This window comes from Festucalex cinctus, chromosome 6 (assembly GCF_051991245.1).
Source record: "Festucalex cinctus isolate MCC-2025b chromosome 6, RoL_Fcin_1.0, whole genome shotgun sequence".
Taxonomy (NCBI): domain Eukaryota; kingdom Metazoa; phylum Chordata; class Actinopteri; order Syngnathiformes; family Syngnathidae; genus Festucalex; species Festucalex cinctus.
Genome location: NC_135416.1, coordinates 21,414,348 through 21,438,517, shown reverse-complemented (window position 1 = coordinate 21,438,517; position 24,170 = coordinate 21,414,348). Strand labels below are relative to the sequence as shown.

At 39.8% G+C, this 24,170-nt stretch overlaps 2 protein-coding genes across 2 annotated transcripts; both read left to right on the top strand.

Annotated features, from left to right (window-relative positions):
- Positions 1 to 4,475: 4,475 nt before the first annotated feature.
- On the top strand, positions 4,476 to 10,285 carry LOC144020823 (meteorin-like protein). Its single transcript, XM_077524659.1, has 5 exons — positions 4,476 to 4,734; positions 5,353 to 5,536; positions 6,319 to 6,544; positions 7,217 to 7,276; positions 9,556 to 10,285. Exons 1-5 carry the CDS (start codon positions 4,637 to 4,639, stop codon positions 9,876 to 9,878), a joined length of 891 nt encoding a protein of 296 aa, XP_077380785.1. The 5' UTR covers positions 4,476 to 4,636; the 3' UTR covers positions 9,879 to 10,285.
- A 3,982-nt stretch (positions 10,286 to 14,267) lies between these two features.
- tekt4 (tektin 4) lies at positions 14,268 to 21,666 on the top strand. Its single transcript, XM_077525234.1, has 8 exons — positions 14,268 to 14,443; positions 14,651 to 15,185; positions 16,247 to 16,317; positions 19,095 to 19,238; positions 19,314 to 19,400; positions 19,490 to 19,625; positions 20,998 to 21,152; positions 21,230 to 21,666. The coding sequence occupies exons 1-8, from the start codon at positions 14,391 to 14,393 to the stop codon at positions 21,441 to 21,443; spliced, it is 1,395 nt and encodes a 464-aa protein (XP_077381360.1). The 5' UTR covers positions 14,268 to 14,390; the 3' UTR covers positions 21,444 to 21,666.
- Positions 21,667 to 24,170: the final 2,504 nt, after the last annotated feature.

Sequence of the window (24,170 nt, the reverse complement as noted above, 5' to 3'; positions counted from 1 at the left end):
CATTTCAACATCTGCAGGATGGATGGTTACAGATGTTTGTAGAGACTCCATGGGATTGGTCGAGCTTGCTTGTCTTCTTCGCTAGTAGCAGAATCAGAGACGTGGCTGGTAGCACCCTATAATGTTATCATTTCCTGAAAATGTAATAAAACCTAATGATGTAATAATTTGACCAATGTTAATGTAATACCTTATTGCAATATTTTATGTATTATATAATTATATATCTTTGGAAGTCTGTGCAGCAGAGCAGTTATAATCAAGTGGGCGGAGCTTATGTAGATTAACTACAGAAAGTTGGTTTAACACTAATTACTGCAAAGGGTTTTATTTCATTTTTGATCAAGTTAAGTGCAAATTTTATTATATTTACCTGGAATTATTACAAGTACAACTTAGGGTGCTACATGGCCAAGGCTGGACTGGCCATCTGGCATACAGGGCAGATGCCCGGTGGGCTAGTGTCCTTTAGGGCCGATGTGATGCTATTCAATTATTATTTGCCTCCATTTTACCCAGAGAGACCGGCCCACAATTTAGAAGGACCAGCCCATTCATCCATATACAATATAGAGATCAAACTGAACCAATAACCATCAGTGGTTAGGGCTACGTGGTAGCCAAGTGCGGTCAGGTATTGTGCCAATGGAATTGTGCCAGTCCAGTCCTGTACATGGCTAACCATCCAAAACATCCGAGTCTCCTCTTGTTACATTCTGCCACAAATAATGCAAAAATGTTTTAAGAGTACCTGATAGCATCACCATTTGCAACTGATTAAAGTTGATAAAAGAATAGAATGTGGGGCTCATTGGAAACAAGTGTGTGAGTATTTTTCTCATCCTAAACTTTTATTGGTCCCATAATGTTGACTTTTTTGCGCAAAAAGATCATGGAGAGAGAAGCAAGGGAGTGGCCGGAATAAAATGTGCTAATAAATAACAACAACGGAGAAGAAAGAGGGTCTCCTCTGTTTACATCTCAGCATGGGGCTGTTGGCTAAGTATTGACGCTGTACAACTTTAGAGAGTAACAAACCAAAGCCAGTTGTTTGCATAAAACCTCCCTCATGATGAAACACTTGGTAGATGATCACAACCAACCCTAATGGAGAATCTATGAAAAAGAGCCAAGTAGAGAGTAAACAAAGCTTTACTTTGTGTTTACGCTTCATCTCTGCAGACATCAGTCCTGATGATAACACCCACGCGCACAATAAATGACACTGACCCCAGAGGCTGCTGGCCAAATAAACCTGCGGCAAGCAGGGCCGCTGATAAGAATCGGGTGTGTTTGGGTGAAGAGCGCTTTAAAGGTCAGACACTGAAGGCCTTTTAACGCATTCCTTTGTTTTCTAGTCTCTCTTTTTTTTCCCCCTCATGCAATGCAAGGTCAACGAAGAACACAAAAGTGCATCATAGTCTGGTGACATCTGCCTTGCTAGCGTTTCATCATAAATCTAATCTTCATTTTAGGCTGACAAAACTACAAAAAAAACTTTGTGATCTATTGACTGAAATTCTTCTCTGCTACGTTTAAAGACACTCCCCACAAATGATACAATCCTTTATGTTGCACATTAGCAGTTTGCTCATTAATAATTAGCTTAGCGGTGAATGTGTTGATTATCCAAGCGACAAAGTCAGAAGGTAAAGACGACAAAGTACACTTTGAACACTTAGAAAACTTGTCTGTGACACATTAGTGAATAGAATTCAAAGTGGGTGGTCATAAGTGGAGAAAAATAGTGATACATGACCATAATATGCCCAAAACTGTTCTCAATACGTCATCAATGTGTTTCTCCCTAAAAAGGAAAGTCAACCCAAATATATTCTTCGCAATATGTTCTATGCGCCTTCACTGGTCTAAACATGTCATTCTGGTTATTATTGTGTTTGTGGAATATGAATTAAGCACCAAACATTATTATCCATCTCAGGGAGCGGCCATTTTGTAACTTTCTGTCAACTGAAAATGACGACAGTTGCTCAGTGCTTAGGTAGCGACCAATCACGGCTCACCTGTATTCTGGGCTTTGGTCATGTGACATTCACAAGCTGAGCAGTGATTGTCGCTACAACTGTGATGTCATTTTCACTTGACGTGGCAAGATGGCTGCCCCCTGAGATGGATAAAAACAGGTGGATTTTGCTATTTAATAATAAATGCAACTTGGAAATTGTTTTGATCTTTTGTAATATGGACTGATGACTGGTGTAATATGAGGCAGATATAGCCTATCTATTGATAAAGTACACACTGAATGGATGAATATGGATGAAACAAAGTCTTGTACTTAGCTGGGTTAGCATGTGTATTATTTATTTTTTTTTTCTTCAACTACAATCAAGGTGCCATTGAGCTGGGTACTCAACATGCATGTGGAACACTCCAGCTCAGATGCCCCCCTTGGGAGATTTTTTAATTATTTCTTTCTTTATTTATTGTAAGGGAAGGAGAGTGTTCCATGTGTGAGCATGGAGGAAGTTCGAGCCGCGAAGGTTGAAATCAGAGACTGAGGAATGTGTGTGCGTGAGTGTTTGTGTGTCACCATCAGGAAGCAGTGCGTGGATAGACGAAGCATTTCCCCCTCATGGGACTTCTTGAGAGGGGCCAGGTGGAAGATGGGAGTGAATCGAATACTTGCTATACTATGCTGGAGGAGCAAATGAGGTCAAAACGCACATAAGTGGTTTCCTCTGCTATGGAGGCAGGATGACACTCCCACTGGCGGTGCTTCCACATCTCTGCATTGGTCATTAAAGTCTGTCAGGTGGCATCATTTTTTTTAGGATGTATTTTTTCCCCTTTTTTCTACTTAATTCTAATTCCCAAAGGACCAATTCAGTCACTCTGCTCTCTCCAACAACTTGTTGGCATTGTGCCTTAGCTACTATAGAGTCCTGGTTGTTCGGGGTCAGTGTTAGTCGAAGTGTGAGTTGTGTGGAGGGGAGTGCAGTGGTCTTTAGGTATTTCTTGAAATACACTTCATTGCTGTGGCGCTCAGTGGGAATGTGACAAGGGGGCAACATGCTTGCCGATCCGACTGTTTCTCACGGGAAAACCGAAGAGGCGTTTAGAGCTCGTGTGTGACTTTTCCTTGTGTCTTTTTTTTTCCGCCACACTCGTGTTGATGAGATCTGTACTTCCTGCACAATTCGACTTTAATTTTATTTGAGGGGCCAAAAATAATGAATTAATTGGCTGATCAGCTGTTCCATGGCCAGAAGGCATGTATGGCTGCCAATATAACTGGTTTCCTTGTATTTATTGATGATGTAATAACTGACAAAAAAAAATTAATAATGCTTCAGGAACATGTTGGACGTCACTTCACAGTGCAGATGGACGATAACCTGAAGCATATAGCGAAAGCAACCAAACAACATATTCATACAGGTGGATACACAGTTTTATTTTACATTCTGCAATCTAATGCATAATCTGGCATATGTACAAAGCAAAACAAAATGTTTTTGCTACCAATTATACCATATACTGTACAATACCCACTTTTATAACGTGGCACAATTTAAAAAAAAACACAAAAAAACACTGCACACAAAACATTTTCCCCCTTCTATTGAGGGGAAGTCAACCTAAACATTTTCTTCAAAATATGTTCTGTGTGTCCCCCCTTCGTCTAAACATGACATTCTGATTAGCATTAACTGTTTGTGGAATATGATTTTGCAGCAAAATCCACCCATTTTTATTCATCTCAGGTGGCAGCCTGTTTGCTTAACTCATATTCCACAAACATCATTTTAATCAGAATAACATGTTTAGACTAGTGAGGCTGCATAGAACATACTGTAGCGAACCTCGTATATGGTTCCTGTTAGTCTGGAGGGTCAGTCATTTTTATTTTTATTTCCTGTAGGCTAGGATATTATTGTCAAGAATTTTTGGGGGTTGACTTCCCTTTCACATTCATAGTGCTCTTTTGAGGAAAAATACCTTGCTAGCATTAGCTCAGGCTTTTGTGCTAACAAAATCTGTTAGCTTTGATAATGTGAACTAAAAAATAAAAATCTGATGATAACATTAACAAATGTATTTATTCCAATAAGATGGCAAATTTCAAACATCAGAAGTTTGTTAAATAAACATGAGTAAATCAGTATATGTGAAAAAAAAATCTGCTACAGCTTTAGCAACAGAAGTGTTTGTACTTTATTGGTTGCAAGAAACACTGCTCTAATATTATTAATGTTAAATCAAAATTTGGTCAAGAACAGTAGCTATTTTGGTCAACAGGAGCTTCTGCTGAGACGTTTTCACTTCACTCACTTTTAAACTCCTCATACAGGCACAGATTTATTTATTTTTTTTTTTAGTGCACTCGCACTGCTGTCACAGGCGGGTGTGGGCGTGGCTTGGAGCGAGCACTCGCGTGTCCAGCCAACTTCTGGCACGCGCCCACCGTGCACGTGCAGGAACTTATTTAAACAGACCGGTAGCGCGCACACTCCAAACAGTAGACAGAAGTTGTGCGCGTGTTTCTGCCTCAACATTAAACTTACATTTCGAATCCACGATCCGCCATGTAGCTGACGTGACGCGGGTTATCGTTCGACGTGGATACCGGTTCTTGCGGTTTGGAGCGGAACCGGACGGCAGAGAGGCCAGCATGATCCGGCCATGGGCTTTACTGCACTGGGTCACGATGGCGCTTGTGTACCGGGTCGTGGCTCAGTACTCCAGCGACCAGTGTAGCTGGCGAGGAAGGTAAGGATGGAGCACAAACTCGAATTTTGGCTTCTTACGCCAATCTTCTTTTGCCTTTTTTTCAAGGCAGGTATTGTCTCGTTAGGCTTTTTAAATAGGAGAGATTCGAGGCTCTTGAATGACGTTTTTGTTTTCGTTCTTTGTTCTGTAAAGTGGATTTTGGTGGGCACTGTTTCCCAATTTTTATTGAGCCGAGCCACATACTTTTCTTCATCCACTTTTATTGTTTTGTAGACCTAGATCAGGCTAACCTAAACTAATTTGAAGTTATGTCACATCTGCCCCGAACCGTTTTTGTTTTTTCCCTTGACAATCTAAAATGTTGAAATTGAATCCAAGCACAGGAATGTCTAATCTCCAGTTCCTATCTTAAGTAAATAAAACCATATGGCACCTTTGATCACTTGTCCCCCTTCAAAAGTTGTAAAGAACAAGCGGCAGGGCTTCACATGTGGCGCTGTAAACTTTATCTGACTCCTAACAACTTAATAACCCCCTGTCATTTGGGTGTTGAGGTTGCTCGTGCACGCTGACCACATCAGTAGAAGAGAGAAATTTGGTCTTCATTATCTTTACGCGCCATGAACTGAATTGGGTTTTTTTCCTTCTTCTTCTTAGTGGTTTGAGCCACGAGTCGCATCGCAGAGATGTGGAGCAGGTCTACTTGCGCTGCTCTCAGGGCTCGCTGGAGTGGCTCTACCCGACAGGCGCCATCATCGTCAACCTGCGTCCAAACACAGAACCCACATCGGCAAACATGGCGGGTGTCCATGTGTGCGTCAAATCCCAGCCGCACTCGCAGGTAGTTATTGTTGGAATGCAGAAGCATTCCCATATATGTTATTATGATTTTTATTCTCCAAACTTTTTTGCCGCATATAACAACTCCCACATAATTCTTCCAATTTACACTGTTTAAATTTCAACTAGCTTAAAAAAATTGACGTCTCATGGGGTATATATATCGTCTGATTCCACATTACTTACAGTATTTGCACAATTTAACTTGTAATATCAACTTTTCCCCATTCATTTTCAATGGGACAGACATTGAACTTTTTCTAAGTATCACTTTCCACGCCCACTTCCATCCGTATAAATTATCATCATTACCAGGTGTCTCAGTGGCACAGTTGGTAAAGTACATTGTCCAGTAACCAGGAGGTCATAATTTCATAATTTATCTCTCTATTTACCTGCGATTGGCTGGTAACCAGTTCAGGGTGTACCCCGCCTACTGCCTGAAGCCAGCACCCCCCCGCGACCCTTGTGAGATGCAAGTGGTTTTAAGAAAATGGATGGATGGATCTCTCAATTTACTTCATAACCATTCCACATGCATTCAAATCTTAGCATTCAGGTATTAGCATTCAGCTTTCAGCATTCCCACGCAATTTCTACAGAAATTGCGCTTAGTCTAGTTTTGCATACAGCGGTGCCTTCATTTATAAGTTGAATTTGTTCCTTGGCTATGCTTGCAACTCAAATCATCCGTATCACAAATCAACTCTCCTCATTGAAATGAATAGTACAAATCATGTCAATTTGACCTCTTTAATTAAATTACTGTTTGTCATCACAAAGGGTTCTCACTTGTATCTGGAACAAGCTGGTGATCTGAGGCTGCTGATGTCCGAGAGCGAGCAGGCGCAAGGAAAAATACGTTGCTTCAGCCTCGGCAACGGAGCTCTGTTTGTTGAGGCCGTCCACCAGGCGGACATCAGTCGGAGGATAACCGCTTTCCAGTACGAGCTGGTGTCCAGCCGAGCTCCCGGAGCGCACTTGTACCCGCACCTTCGCCCTGAATTTGGTAAGAGAATTCCGCCTTCTTGTCTGCAGGATGCAAATCAATACAGTCGATTCCCTTCAAGAAAAATTTCAAAACCAGTACTTGACTGAGTAAAATTCAGTGGGTTCATTGAGGTTGAACTATGTTGGTGTTATTATTTAGAATGATTTCAAATTGCACTGTTAAATAAAAACAAATACTGAAATTAATTTTGAACTCTTAAAAATCCACCATCACAAACAGCTATGACAAGTCAGATGGTGTCAATCATTATGTAGTTGTCCTCAATTTGTAGGTGATCATCTCTAATCTGCTGAGCACAGGCCTGTCTCGTCAGTGATGTGAAGGAAGGTGACAGGACCAAATTGGGTGCTTTTGGGTGCAAAAGGCCACATTGCTCATTTCAGCCATCTTACCTCCACCCCACACACCGTCTTGTCTCAACCAGACTTGTGAAAACAAACAGGCCAATCAAAAGGTCATGTCGGGGTCAAGCACAAAAGTCAGACAGTCGTCCCTCGGCTGTCAATCAAGAGCAGATACCCCTCAGATGGGGGTAGGCCACCCATAAGTGTGTGATGTTGGTTTCCCATATATGTCAGTTCAAAGAACCACAACCATGCTGTGTCTTATGTTGAAGTTGGGAACAATGTGACGCTAATGCTAATTTCATTTTTCCTTTTCCTACTGTAGTCACATGTGAACCGTGTTCGGATGAAGAAGTCCTCTTGGCTGTCTGCACCAGTGACTTTGGTAAGTGCACACAAACTACGTCCAAGGATGTTGTTTATATTATTATTATTATTATTATTATTATTATTATTATTGTTTTCTGAAATGATACAAGGAAATACACTGAAAACATAGTCTTGGAAACTCTTCATTAGGTCTGGAGTTATGAACAATTTCTGTAAAAAGATTTTTTTTGTGTGTGAGAAATCCTCAGATATCTCCACTAACCATCGCAATTCTCCTCCCCCAAACCTGTAGTCCAATGTTATACCATGACTAACCTGTGAGGGGCAGCATTGTGCCAACATGATGCATTCAGAATGCTGCAAAATACAAAGAAAATGAAAGCGTAGTTGGGTATGCGGTTCATGATGACATTTATCTTTATTATAATAAACAATATCCAATTTATTATGAATAAACTAGGGGTCTGTGATTGGCTGGCAACCAGTCCAGGGTGTCCCCTGCCTACTGCCCAGAGCCAGCTGAGATAGGCGCAACCACCCCCCGCGACCCTTGTGAGGAATAAGCAGTCAAGAAAATGGATGGATGGATGGATGGATGAACTAGGGGTGTCTAAAGTAGTGTGTTAATTTTAAGTTCTTTTAACACCACTATTTTTTTTAACACGTGATTATTGACCGCCCCTTACTTGGAAAGCCTGAACTGGGGCTATTCCAGTCGCAACACAGCAGACACGTCCAAGTCAAAATTTTGTAGTAATAAATTTAATAATAATGCATATATTTGTCAATATTAGGGTCACTAGGGTCAAGTTGTATTTTACAATGTTAAAAATGGGCAGAATTTCACAAGTTACATCATGTTAAAGGGATACTTGACTCATTAAGCCATTTTCAGCAGTAAAAAGTACATTGTCCAGAATCAATGTGATAACTTTATTATTTTTTTATGTACAATTAATACCTTTAAAAACTAATTTTTCTACCTGCTGATGACTGATGATGACGTCACCTGTGCCGAGGAAGTAGGTAATGACCAATCATGGCTCAGTTTACTGACCCAACCCACAAAACAGGTGAGCCATGATTGGCCATTAGCTACTTCCTCAGCACAGGTGATGTCATCTTCAGGTGACTGCAAGTGGAAAAAATATTATTTAAAAGTTATTGGGCTCTGGGTGGAAGAGTGGAACCATCACTTGCCTTTGGTGCCGGTTGGTGTGGGTTTGCTTCCACACCTGGGAGACCATGTAAGTTTGTGTGAGTGAGTGAAAAAACAAAATAATGACAAATAATGAAGTTATCAAATTCAAGTTATTCACTTTCTACTGCTGAAAATGGCTCAATGAGTCAAGTGTTCCTTTAAAGATTAGATAGCTCTTAAAGGGATACTTTACTTATTTAGCCATTTTTGGCAGTCAAACATTAATATTTTGCCTATAATACATTTGATATTTTCATTATTTTTCATGTACAATTAGTACCTTTAAAAACACATTTTGCAACTTGCTGTCGACTGAAAATGACATCACAAGGGCTCAAGTAACCAATCACAGCTCAGCTCTTGAATGTCACATGACCAAACCTAGAAAACAGGTGAGCTGGGATTGGTTACCTGAGCTCTTGTGATGTCATTTTCAGTCGACAGCAATTTGCAAAATCTGTTTTTAAAGGTACTAATTGTACGTGAAAAATAATGAAAGTATCAAATTAATTACAGACAAAATATTAACTTTTTATTGCTATAATGGGCTAAATAAGTGGAGTATCCATTTAATATGAAAAGAAAAATTCAGTAAGCAGTCACCACCGTCTTACAAATGCAATTATGCCATCTAGTGGCAGAATTATTACCTCAACACAAATCAATATCACACTTGTTTTTTTACAGTACAGGACTTTTTTTTTTCTTTTTTTTTTCTTTTTTTTTTACTTTTTAACTCCATCCATCCATTTTCTGAACCGCTTGTTCCTCACAAGGGTCGCAGGGGTGCTGGAGCCTATCCCAGCTGGCTATGGGCAGTAGGTGGTGTACACCCTGAACTGGTTGCCAGACCATCGCAGACGTTTTAACTCAACTGTATGAATTATTTTGAAATTACTGTATCAGTGACTAAAAGATGCAGCCATTTTTCTATGAGCTTAACATTTTTTTCCACTTTTACGTGAACAAGAGTATGAAAACTTAGAAAAAAAATGTTTTATTGTACATCTAGAACAGAATTTTCAATTAATCTTAATATCTATGTCTGTTTGAATTTCATTAACCCTAACTTGCACACAGCAGCCAACATTGATGCAGTGTAAATAAATCAAACATCCTTGTTGTCTCTGTAGCGGGCAGCGGCGTCTTTGAAGGCGCGCTGCTGCTCACCGAAGAACACACCGTGGCCGAGCTGACTCTGAGTCGGCTCTTCCACCAAAAGGACGGCCTGTTTGCCAGTGGAAAGGCCAAGGTGCGACGTTGGACGGGACGTGTCAACATTCCGGCGAAGTGTGACGTTCCCCTCGGAGGACACGAGTACCTTTTGACCGGCTCGGCCCATTTTGGCGAAGCGTGGCTTGGTTGCGCGCCTCGCTACAAGGACTTCTTGAGGCTTTATGGCAGAGCGCGGATGGAAGGAAGCAACCCTTGTCACGTCGACACATTGTCACATTGAGATGAGTCAAATGCCACCTGTGCGGAATGTACAACCTTGTATTGTTGCTGTGCAGCAAAAGTGTAAACGGTGGACATCTGACAAGGTTTTGTCACCTGCAACATGGACGTCTTGATGGCAAAAGTACCTAAGTCATTTTCCCAGAAAATATTTTTAAAAAATGAACTAAATACTGAATATATTTATTATCCATTTCATTGCAAGGGTGGAATTGAATGAGCTGTTGAACTAAGGATGTATGGTCAGCATCCTGAAGAGATGTTTAAGGGCAAATAACAGTAATATTGCATATATGTTTTGTCAAATACGTCTTAGGCCCTTATTAGTGTGACATTATTTGCCTCGTGGTAATACTTTGATCATTCTTGAAATGAAAGATTGCTTTGTAAAAAGCTTGCCGGGTGCGGGGTGGGTGGGGGTCAGTATCTTCTTTCAGAAGTGTACAATATGCAGCTCTGTGAGTCTTTATATAGCAGATGGGTTTTGCTAATATGCTTGTTTTTACAAAGTGTCAACACAAAATGATGTTTGTTAATTGATCTGTTTTTGGACTATTAAAAAAAAAAAAGTGTTGAACTGATTTTGATCATTTACACGCATCTGATAAATGTGAAAACATGATATTTGCAAATAGTCACCAATTGAGAAACTACAAAATGCACAAAAAAATGTTTTTCTACTATGAATTTACTAACAATTATGTTTCATGTACAATTAACACCTTCAAAAATGCGTTTATCCACTTGCTGTTGACTGAAAATTGACATCACGTGTTGAGGGCTCAGGGAACAACCAATCACGGCTCAACTTGTAACTGTTAGGTAGGCTGTGGTTGGTTTCATGAATAGGGTAACGTGGACTGTACTTCTTAAAGGGACAATGTGTATTATTTAGTGCTATCTAGTGGTTACCTAATAGAATGCAACTATTATGAAGCGCCTAAGACAGACCACACTTTGCAAGCCTACCACCAATTACTATCAATTATTAATTGGAGTGAATGAGCGAGTGGGAGCTGAGAACAAGAACTAGCTGGAGCGACTTACATGAGCGACTAGCGGGAAAAGCTAGCAAGAGCAAAGCTGAGGCAGACGAGCAGCAGGAGCCATGACAGGGCTCATGATTACGGAAAAGGATTAGGGCCAGTGAAGAGGGAAGAAAAAGTTTGGCAGGACTCTGACTTTAATCTCAGAATTTTTACTTTGAAGTGAGAATTCTGACTTTAATCTCAGAATGCTAATTCTATCTAATCTCAGAATTCTCACTTTAATCTCAGAATTTTGACTAATTCTGTCTTTAATCTCAGAATTCTGACTTTAAAGTCAGAATGCTTACTTTAAAGTAAGTAAATCAGTAACCTTCATTTGTATAGCGCCTTTCACAGACAGGTCACAAAGCGCTTCACAGAGTTAAAACCGCAAACACATAGAATTCTGAGAAATCAGAATTCTGAGATTAAAGTCAGAATAATCAGAATTCTGAGATTAAAGTCAGAATTCTGACTTTAAAGTGAGAATTTTGACTTTAATCTCAGAATTCTGACTTACTTTAAAGTAAGTAAGTAATCTTCATTTGTATACCGCCTTTCACAGACAGGTCAGAAAGCGCTTCACAGGGTTAAAACCGCATATACACAGTCAGAATTTTAAGAAGAAAGAATTCTCACTTTAAAGTCAGAATTCTGAGATGAAAGTCAGAATTCTGACTTTAAAGCGAGAATTTTAACTTTCATCTCAGAATTCTGACTTTAAAGTGAGAATTCTGACTTTAATCACAACATTTTCACTAATCACAAAAATTTCACTTTAAAGAATTGTCACAATTAACACTTTAAAGTCAGAATTCTGACTTTAATCTCCGAATTCTGAGAATAAAGTGAAAATCCTACCTAACTTTTTCTCTCTCTCTCTCTCTTCACTGGCTGTCTTGCCGGAAAACATTCAACAAACATGCAGCCTTATTTGCAAAACACCTGTGCTGTGGGATTATTCATGCCATGACGAATTAATTATGTAACTCAGGAGTGTCCAAAAAGTTGTGATATGGAACAGGATCAATAGTATAAAAAATGTAGTAAAATTATGACAATTAATACTTCTTAAGAGGGTTGGTAAACAGTCTAAGGTAGTATAGTTTTCCAGTCATCAAGTAAATGCGACGAGGTGTGGAGACAAGTGAAAGGAAGCCACCAAGAATAGACATAACAGTCTGAAGGTTGCAGGAAGGCCCTGAAGACTTGACAGGATTATCTATAAATATCAGCCCTCCTTGCACTCACAAGTCAGCTTCATGTTTGACCGTGGGTGGATGTTAGTCTTGGCTTGTCGTTGAAGACATTTGGGCACACGTGTCTTGCGTGTTCCTCACATGTCAGCAGCAGAAAGCCGAGCACCAGCTGGCCTGCGCCCACTAAAGGCAATTTCCCCTGGCAACAGGCCCAGCTCCTTTTGGCATCCTCACTAATTCAGGACACATTTACGCCTCTGCTCAGGGTTCCTACTGCTAACCTTTAAGGTATGGAAACAGTTTGACTTGCAGTATGCAAGAGGCGCAGCTGTGTGGTCAGCTGGAGTCCAGGGAATGGCTGAGTTCAGGGGAAATCGCAGTGCATGCTCCTAGCATACCACCAATGCGGCCAGGGCATGGCGGGGTCATCAGTTTTAAAAGCTGGCAAAAATATTTTTAGGTCTTTTATGGTGCACAGGATGACAGATGCACACAATTAACTTGATGTCAATTTCCACAGAATGATTTATTGCAGATAATGTAGACAGGCTACACAAGTTATTGCAAATGAATAGAAGTTGAGATGATGTAAAAAAATAAAATAAAATGGTGGGATAACTCACTATAAAAGACTAAATAAAGTGGATTAAAAAAAAAAGTCTAGGCACCCTTGTGAACATCATCACAGCAATATTACAGGGTAGTCAAAACAAGAAGGCACGCTCAGTTACTACAGTTTTTTCATCTGATGTTTATATTCATGGCCTAAAAGTGTTTTTCCACACATTATTTATAGTAATTATAATTACTACGAGGTTAGTGATAGACTACGGCACCTTCAGACATCCGTACTGTACACATTTGTTTACTGTTCGTATTAATGGATCTTGTTGTAAACCACAGATCCCCTGTACTGTATTATATATTGTGTGCTTTAATTTATTTAATTCAATCTCCGATGTAATAACCTTATTTATTGATTGATTGAATTTATTATTATTATTATTATTATTATTATTATTATTATTATTATTATTATTATTATTATTATTAATTCAATCTCTGGTGTAATAACCTTAGTTATTGATTGATTGAATTTTTTTTATTTTATTATTATTATTATTATTATTAATTCAATCTCTGGTGTAATAAAAATATTTATTGATAGATGTAATTATTTTATTTTATTATCTGTTCTTATTGCTGCTGAGTAATCCCAAAAGGGATCAACAAAGTCAAGTCTAAGTCTAAGAGACAACCTGAGGTGTACGCTAACTACCTGCTCAAGGCCACACAACCAGAGCGAGATCACAAGAGCAATAAACAGCCAGCAAATCAGTCTGGATTCTTTTGAGGTTTGTTTTTGTAATAGTAAAAGTAGTTGAGGTAGAACAAAGTACCATTAAAAAAGATTTATTTGAATTAAAGTAGTTTTAAAAAATACCAAAGAGTTGCACATTTGTATACAGTAGAACAGTTTTGATGCCTAATTATTCAACTTGAAAAAAATGTATTTTTTTCCAGATATCTCTATTTAGTTACTTCATGAAATAAGGTATGAAACATTATTGTTTATTTTATTTAATACTGTTTTGTTCCGTTTGAGTTGACAATTGTCAATTTATTTTTGTACATCAGTTACTGTTTCTGAAACCAAAAATAATAAACCAGATATCACCCTTACAGTAACTGTATGATTACTGGTTTGTTTTTGCTACTTTTAGATATAAATACATTAATCTCAGTCCTACCCTGTAGTGTAACACTGCCACAATAAGTTGGCCCAATTACTGGCAAATAAGGAGGGCCCCAATAGTTTCACTTGGGGCCACATCACGGCGTCCAGAGTGCCTCCTTCCTTGCAAAGCAAACGATTGAGACTCCAATGCAACTATGTCCAGGCCGGTGTTTGTAGCTCAAGAGTGTCCTCTAGCGGCAAATTACTATCACTGACCACGCTCGACGATATTGGCATGTTTTGGACAAGCTCTAAAATATGGACGCTATATACACATCAAACGCCTCACATTGCATGCATGACGATTCCAAATCGTCGACCGACGTGATTCAAAGGCTTCTATTTGGATGACAGGATGAGATGAGACGAGTGGACCACACGCAGAAAAGCGAACTTCCCAAAAAGGGCCTTGTTACACGATCTCGTATGAAAAGTGAGAGAAGGTAGTAGTCGGATAGTTATACCAATAGGAGAAGTTCAGCTTTTTTTTTTCGCCACACATTTTTTGTTTATTTTAACATTTTGTCATTTGCAACTGAGCTGACATCATGGGTGAATCAGTAGTTATGGCTTCTTCCACAACAACGCAAATAATGTGCAGGTCAGAAAATTACGATTTAGCGACATCCTATTATACATTTAAATAAATATTTATTTAGAATGCTACATGCATTTTGTTAATTGGTTGCACTCGCCTCAGGTTACTTGTATCCAGGCAACCGTAAACAAACCATATGCTAACTTCCTTGTGTCGTTTATGTTGCTGCTCACTGCTGATTTTACTCTATTTGTATTGTTTTTTTTTTAGTCGTTGTAAGAAAATGGGCACGGAGGTGTTGGTGTCAAAACCACACTATGACGGCGGAGCGGGGCTCCTGCAGGAGCAAGGTTCCGCTTTCGAGTCGTCCGCGGGCTTAGTTTCCACGGGCTTAGCAACCGCGGGCTTCCGCTCCGCTAAATACACCCCGGGCGAGTGGTTCTCCGGCTACGGCAGCCTCCTCCAGCAGGCCGCCTCCGACCAGAACACGGCCCATACCATCCAGGAGGAGTCCGGGGTCATGCGCAAGGACACCGAGGCCACCACTGTGCAGACCCAGACGGACGGGACCCGCCTGCTGGGAGAGAGGCTGCAGGACATCCACCTGTGGAAGTCGGAGCTGCAGGAGCACATCAGCCGGCTGCTGTCCGACACGACGGCTCTGCAGGGGCTCAAGGTGAGGCTGGAGAAGGCGCTGGACGCCACCGAGACTCCCTATGCCATCGCCGTCGATAACCTGACGTGCAGGAGCCGACGGTTGGGACAAGACTTGGTCCGAGACTGTGTGGAGGAGGAGCTGTGCAAGGTATGCACGATATGCGCTTATTATGCGCTATTATGCGTTCTGATATCGGGCCGATATCCTAAAAAGTACAGTAGCTTTTGATTTTAGGAACCTCCTAAATCCTGCAAATTCAACAAATGCTATATTTCAGTTCTTTACAACATCCAAAATGTATTGAAACATTACATATTACTTTGGAACAATGTTTTTATATTAAAAAGAAAAGTTTGTATTATTGTGAGGTTTGTTTTAAAAAAAGTCCAATTATTCTCAAACAGTTGATGACTTGAAAATTCTGCTAAAGGCTATTTGCAAGACGATAAAAATCTGAGAAAAACATGCTTTGTATAATAATTTGAAACATGTAATATTCTCTTGACTTGCCTTGGTCTGCCCTGTTCTACCAATCAGAGGATGGGAAAATGCTGATGTTTTTGCGGACAAGTTAGCTGACCCTCAGTGGCAAATTTGAGATTGGATTGGTTAGGGATGTAACAATAATGGCAATATTGTGAAATTGCGATATTAAAACTGCCATAATATATCGTCGTCGTCATGTCACAATATTAAAAGCAGCACATCTATTAAAAAAGTCAGGTTGATTTCCATTTGTGCAGTTCTAGCACCCTCTGGTGGCTTTTTTTTTTTTTTTTTTTTTTTTTTTTAGTGCAGCCTAATTTTCACAAGGCATGTTTTGGCCCTTTTATGTTTAAAATCCACGCTAATGGTCAGATAAAAGGGAACGTAATATGCTTGAGAACCGACTCAATATGTGGAGGAACTCAATGTGTGCATTTTTTTTTTTTTTTTTTTTACAATACTATGACCTTATGACCTTTTTTTGTATCGGCAATACTCCCACAATATCATGATAATTATCGTATCGTGATCTTCATATCGTCATAATATTGTATCATGATGTTGGGATATCGTTACATCCCTAGTATTGGTTAAAGAAACAGTCCTATTGCTAATATAGTTGAAATTAACATTGATCAACACGACTAATCGTGAAGGCCCTGGGCAGATTAAGTCGACATGCCAGCACAAATGGTTTGTGTGTCACGTTTGTGTTCAAATAGGAAGTGGAGTTGATCAGGAATGTCCAGGCCCTTCTGAAGAGAACCATAGAACAGGTTGCTACTCAGATTATGTGAGTATCACATTTTCTTCACTGTTACCATACAATAATAGGGAAAATGGTTTGGCACCACCCACTTTGAGAAAGGCTTCATACACGGAAACGATTCTATGCAATCACTTTTTGAGGTGCTACAGTATTTCTCTTCTTCAAGACGATATTTGAACCTGTCCCAGACCTTAGTGGAAGAACCGCAACAGTCATTGCCAGACAGACACACCATAAGGAAATCGTCTGAACTCAGACTAGACTATAAAAATTAGGGATGGGCGAGTACCAATACCAGGTATCGGTATCGGGCCGATACCAGCCTTTTTCCAAGTACTCGAGTACTCATGACGCAGACGAGTACAAGCGACCGATGGCAGAGGGGGAAGACGTTAAGTGAGTCCTCCTTGCCTGTAACTGGCGCTAGCTTGCAGCAGTTTTTCACCAAAACTTCACCGGTTTGGAAATACTTCAAAATTGTGAATCATAAACTTAAAAGAGCATTTTTGTATTTTATTTTGAACGTTAAGACTATTGAAGAGTGACTGTGCTGTTTTTTTGTTGTTTTTTTTGTCAAAATTAAAGGAAATATATTTGTTTAAAAATATCTTTTAGTGATTTTTTTTATTTGTCAAAATGTACTACTGGTATCGGCAGTTGGTATCGGTATCGGTGAGTACTGAGGGTCTGAGTATCGGTATCGGTCTGAAAAAAAGTGGTATCGAACATCCCTAATAATAATGATCAGACAACTTTATTTTTGCCTAGTTTTATTTTTTAACATTTATTCAACTAATGATTCAATACTCTGGGCCTAAACTTGTCTCCCAGAATAATACAAATAAATACATAAAATTAAAAACAAACAAAACAAAAATCCCACTAGCACCTGCCATGGGATCAAAACAATGACCGCCATCTCCACTAGAGAGTTGAGTAGCTATAGTCGTAGCTAGCCAGAACACATACATCTAGACACCATGGCAGAGATGTGTACATCTCGTCAATTCCTGTGGCCATACCTTATCAAATTTGTGCTACTATTCGAGTCCTTGTATAACCAATAGGAAGACAGCTGGGTTACACTCACAGTCTCAGAACATTTGTGTTCCAATGTTTTCTGTGCAATCCATCCACTTGACCGCTTATTCCTCACAAGGGTCGCGGGGGGTGCAGGAGCCCATCTCAGCTGGCTTTGGACAGTAGGCGGGGACACCCTGGACTGGTTGCCAGCTAATCGCAGGGCACACAGAGACGAACAACCAACCACACTCACAAGCACACCTAGGGACAATTTGGAGCGCCCAATTAACCTGCCATGCATGTCTTTGGAATGTGGGAGGAGACCGGAGTACCCGGAGAAGACCCACGCGGGCACGGGGAGAACATGCAAACTCCACCCAGGAAGGCCGGAGCCTGGACTCGAACCGGAGTCCTCAGAACTGGGAGGCAGACGTGCTAATCAGTCATCCACCGTGCCACCTCTGTGCAATCCCAAGACAATAAATTTGTAAATTTGACACAGCAGACAAGAGTTGTATACAACCCTGAGAATTGAATGCTTAAAAAGATCATTATAAGTATGTAAAATGAGTCTTATAAACGAAAAATCAATCTGTTCTGTGCTCTAAAATTCTATGGGTGTGTTTGCTAATTGCCAAATCAGATGAAAACACCCCCTGCTAAACTCACAACTGTCAATCATATCATTACGTCTAAAATCCTTCTTATAACCACACAGCCCTTCATGTTTAAACTCTGAAAATGTACCCGCAAAAAACCTCCGGTGTCTAGAATGTATCCACCCGGTCAACATGGAAAGCTCCACGACGAGAGGCACTAATTGTCGAGTTAGCTTGTAAGCTAACCATCTCCCAAAGGCTCCTGTATAGACCAAGGCAGTGGGTTTGTCCGCTTTTGTCACCTCTTTGCTTGCAGTTGCATCTCGAAAAAAAACAGAACAAAACTGTAAATCATCAACAGAGTCCAAATTTGAATGATTGTTTTTATGTGCGGTAGTCGGTGGTACTAGCTAGCTGCTAACCAGTCCATGGTTGTAGGGTTGTCCCCTACTTCTGGCCCAATATTGGCTGAAATAGGCACCAGCATGCAGTGACCCTAATAAGGACAAGCACGAGAGAATGTGGATATGTGGATTCACTGCTCTTTGACCGCCAAAAACGTTTAATAACGTTTAGTAAAATCACAAAGTATGCCGCCATAAACGTTAAGTGATGACAACTACTAACTATGGCCAGCAGATGGCAGCGGTAGCTGCTTGGGCCCTAACGAGCTGCAAATTACAATGAAACGTGACACAATCTGATGAAATTGAACGTTTTCAAGGCTGACGTGAATGATCAAAGTCTCTATAGCATTGAACCTAATTTGACGGAGCGTCAACTAAACAAAAAATATTAGTATTAATGTCACTGTTGTGGAGAAAATTTGTTTTTGCTTTTCAATTTTCGCTCAATGTCACTCAAATTACCTATTTTCAAATGGTGATTACTAAAGAATGGAATATGGTAGAAACATACTTTTTTCTAATGAAAGAATGGAATGTGATATTTCATGTGGTACCCATGTTGTATATGTAGCAAAAGAACACAATATTCTGTTTGCTTAAAAAAATGAGTTAAAATGCTCCAAATCTGCTGGCATTGGGTTTGTTTGTTTTTTTTTTTTTTTTTTTTTTTTGTTGTTTTTTTTTATAACGTGTGGCAGTAAAACATAAAATACAAGACAAAGTAACAAGGCTCATTTGATGGTTCCATTGGATGGAAATATTTGTGAATCAGGTTGAACAGAGATACCAAGAAGGCTTTGGAGTTTGACTGGTCAGATAAGTACGAGGCCTACGCCTTGGACCTTCAATGTGGAAGATTCAACAACAAAAGTACAGATACGCAGCACTACACCATTTCAGCTGCTATGCAGCAGCAGTGAGTAATACAGTACATAGAATTAAACATTAACCAGAAGTGATCATAGCCATTCATGTTCCTTTGGTCTTACAGGATGTCTGACGTCCCTTCATGGATTAAATTCACACAAGACAACCTCTACAGGGCCTACCGGGAGGAACAGGCCTCGAAGGAACTCAGGCTGGAGCATTGTTTGAATCAGACTGTTTGGGCCGCAACAAACAGCATCACTGGGGCACTAACTGTTGTGTCTATATGTTATGTTTCAGTGAGCTGGTGCAGCAGCTGCTACTTGACACCACTAAGGACCTGAGAATCCAATGCTCCAATGTGGACCATGCCTTCCTCCAGCGCTGTGCTGAACAGATGGATGCCAAGATCCAGCTAGAGTTGCAGTTCAAGCAGGTCAACACGCACGCGCACACACACACTGAGACGTTTTGGCAGTAGAAGCTGGCCGGCTAGGACTTCTCTGCTGGTGTCAACACCTAACAGAAGCACTGACATCCATTTAAATTGTAATATTTGTTCCATGAAATTGTATTGTAATATTTTTTGTTACCAATAGTTTCCTCACTTCATTTCAAGTGCTCCTCTTGGCTGCACTGTTTCCAGTATGTTAAGGCTCAAAATAAGTGGTTTCGTATCGTAATTTGTGGGTCAAAAATTGTATTTTGCACCTCAATAATACACATTGAAAAGCAAATCTGAGATTCAAACGTCGAGACAACTGGTAAAAGAAAGTAGAAGAAGAGGAATCACAGAGACGATTCCGAAAAAGGGAAAGTCTGTGATACTTACGCAGAATCAGCTAGCTATGCGCTACGGCTGGCCACTAGTGCACGTACAAATATTATGGAGTTGTGCCTAAATCGGCATTCATCATCTGTGTGGAGGCAAATAAGCTACATTTTTGACAAGTGTCATACTCATGAAGAGATGATGAAAAGGATGGAGAAGCCATGCTAAATGCTAAGCTAGCCAAAGATTTACTAGCGCGTTTAGCACCACAGTTAAGTGCTTGGGTGATCAATTACACTTTTCACAGCCATTTTAACCCCGTTAAAGTGGAGAACATGCAACTTTGAACAGCAAAACAGCAGGCAAATCAACTCATTTGCTCCCCAAAACGTATAAATATGTTCTATTTTAAATATTTTTTTGTGTCCCAAAGACATATTTATATATATATATATATTTTTGTTTTGTTTTGTTTGTTACTTTTTATGCTAGAGCATACAGAAGGCTTTGATGCAGCCTTTGAACTGCAGAGAACGGTTGAAAAGCCATGGTAGTTATTACAAAAATGGCCAGCAGGTGGTAGCAGAGTATAAGAGATCAACCAGGGTCATGTTGCAAACAAGCTGATTTCCCCACAATTCTAAACAGACTTGTGAATAATAATGCAACTTAGCTATATTGTAATGCTAATTGCTGAAAAATGGAAACAGATAGAAACATGTTTTTTTCCTAATGAAATAAGAGACTCTAATCTTTCTTTTGGTAGGTTCCATTTTGTTTTTATAGCAATAGAACACAATATTCCGTGGGCTTTGCAAAATCTGTCAAAATCCGGTAATCCGGGGGTTGCTTCAGTTAAATGGCTGGGAGTGAATGAGTTAAAAAGTGTCTCAGTTCTGGAGAGAAAAATCGTGCACACTAATCTGAACCGGAGCTGAAAATGAATTCAAGGCGCAGATTAAGACAATTAAGTCACTTGGCTACAAAAAGCATGACCCGCCACTGAATTTTGGATGTGTGTTGCATGCACATGCAGACCCTGGAGCAAATTGGAGCTCAGGAGAGGAATATAGTGGCTCTGCAGAAAGCCATCGATGACAAGGATGCCCCACAGAGAGTGGCTGAGTCCCGGCTGTACCGCCGCTTTCACAGACCCAACATGGAGCTCTGCAGGGATGAACCCCAAATCAGGTATACCCTCGCACACGCTCACGTGCACACAACTTGTATCCGCTGTCTCACATTTCCGCTTTCCTGCCCGAGTGCAGCTTGGAAGGAGAGGTGAGGGAGATTGACGCCACCCTGACCTCTCTGAAACAGCAACTGAGCGATTCCCGCAGCTCCCTGGCCCACCTGGAGGGCACCCGCATGGCACTCGAGAAGGACATTATGTGTAAAGCCAACTCGCTGTTCATCGAAAGAGAGAAATGCATGACTCAACGCAAATTGTACCCGACAATCTCCACACTCTCTGGGTACTGAAGATGAAATGTTTGCTTTGATTTGGCTCTTTTGAAGAGTAGATCGTATGTAGTGGGTTTATTTTTCATTTGCATGTGTTAGCAACATTAATCTCATACTGTACTCAATGCTGGAGACGGGCAGATGTACACTACTAATAAAAAGTCACTCGTATTTTGTTGGGCCGTCATAAGCCTCATGATCATTAAACTGACTTGACCAAATATGGCAAGCCCTCATCCTAGCTAATAATGTGTTTACACTTCTTTGTAAAATCTGAACTCACCACACAACACTTTCCTGTTGATCGAGACTTCAATACTGTTGTGGACAAATAATGGAAATACTCTTCCACAGTTAAACAGAATAGTTGCACTCTTTTTTTTTTCTTTTTTTTTTAATGTTCTTAACATCTTTTCCAACCCCATTTCCCTCTGGAATGATGATGGTTCACCACTGTCAGTCCAGATTTCATCATACTTTGGGGAGTACATCCGCATAAAAAAAAAAAAAAAAAAATCACAATGGACTGTACTATAATGTATACAGCTTATATTATATAAGAGTGGTAATGTACTTTCCTTTCAAAAAGACTCAAGACACAGCCATTAATATCCTTTGGATCTGACGCTGATCATAAGCATTCAACTCGTGCGGTTAACCATGGTGAGGCCTGTTCTTTGTAAAACCTGTCACAACTCTGTATAGTGACCACCGTGCTTCTAGTGACCAAAATGAAGGATGGAGAGAGAACAAGTTATTACACCGTCCCATTCACACCTGAGACCTTGTAACATTAACGAGCCACATGATATCAGGGAGAGAAAATGGCTAATATGACCCATTTTCATTTAGGGGTGCATTCATTCTTCTAGACGGGGTTTTGACATTAAAGGGATACTTTACTTATTTAGCCATTTTTGGCAGTCAAATGTTAATATTTTGCCTATAATAAATTTGATATTTTCATTATTTTTCATGTACAATTAGTACCTTTAAAAACACGTTTTGCAACTTGCTGTCGACTGAAAATGACATCACAAGGGCTCAGGTAACCAATCACAGCTCAGCACATGACCAAACCCAGAAAACAGGTGAGCTGTGATTGGTTACCTGAGCCCTTGTAATGCCATTTTCAGTGAACAGCAAGTTGCAAAATGTGTTTTTAAAGGTACTAATTGTATGTGAAAAATAATGAAAGTATCAAATTAATTATAGGCAAAATATTAACTTTTTTTTATTTATTTTTTTACTATAATGGGCTAAATAAGTGAGGTATCCCTTTAATGACTGCATTGCATTATTTTGAGGGTAATGAAAATTTTCACTGTTATAAAAGCTTTGCACTGACTGCAATGATGAAGCAAAGGGTTATTTCATTAGTGTCGCCTGCCTGATAAAGAGATGTCATTAAAAAAATATTTACAAATGTGAGGGGTGCGCTCATTTTTGTGAAATACTAAACATTATTTGTAGCAATCCCTTAAGTTAATGTTGTTGGCTATTATTTGAACATTTGTGAAATTATGCCACGTCTCTTAAAATCAATCAAACTTTATTTACCATAGCACCTTTTGTATACATTAAAATGCAACTCAAGGCGCTGAACAATAAAAACATTCAGAGTACAATAAAAAGAAAAGCCACCCTTCACCTCAAAATCCCCATGATCATACCAACACACCAAAAACAAAAAAAACAAAAACAAAAAAAAAAGCTCGTGGACAATACACAACAGTATTTAGCTTTCCTGATGGGGATGTAATATTTTCACAATATTTTTTTTTTGCCATTTTATTTTCTGGTTGATTTTGTTATAAAGTGTTTCAACCATATGTTAAACTGTGGTCTGGTCTTCAGGTTTTTATCTGGCTAGTTTATTTGAGTTGGTTAAATGGAGCGACTCTTTAAAATGACAGTAAGGCTTATTTGTCCTTTGCCAAGCAGCAACTCGAGACTGATTTTGAGTGGGAATTATTTACTACACTAGAGGGAGCACGTGAGCTTCACTTTCGGAGACGTCCTATTTGCAGATTCATTGAATAGAGCACGCAAGTGTCAAAAGATGCAACCAATCAAATTACTTTTGAAATTTAAGACAAAAAAAATCCCAACACAGTTCATTGGGTACATCTGACACATGAGAGTTTTATATTTTCTGCCATTATAAAGATGATACTAATGAAGTTTTATAGGTGAGAGTCACAGTTATGTCACAAATGTCTGCTGCAGTGGTGGTGATCAGCTAAATCTAAATATATTACAATATGTATACAAATAATGGAAACAAGTTATCGAATCGACTGCGTGACTTGGAAAAAAAACCCTATTTTCCACCAAAGTCTGGTGAAGTTGTTTCCTCAGAGATCAATAAGCGAGCATCCAACTGTATTCGAGGGTTTACATCAATTGAGGTGGTGCCACGATGAAGGAACTGATGAAACTTCATGCAGAGTGAGAGGTGGGGTCAAATGACAAAGCGTGTGATCACAACTCCCTCCACCACAAATATCATTATTGTAGTCTCAAGACCCCTGCTGTGACCATGTCTGTTTACATGTTGCGTCTTGGAGTGTGCCTTGTTTGTTTTTCTACCATTGTATGGGATAAACACACACCCGGGGAGTTAAGTAGCATTTAAATTTTCACGTAAGTTGATTTAGTATGATTGAGGACTTGAGGAATGCAGCACATATAGCAGTATATAAGGGATGTTGAAAAACATGGCCTTGTATAAGTTAACGCTCA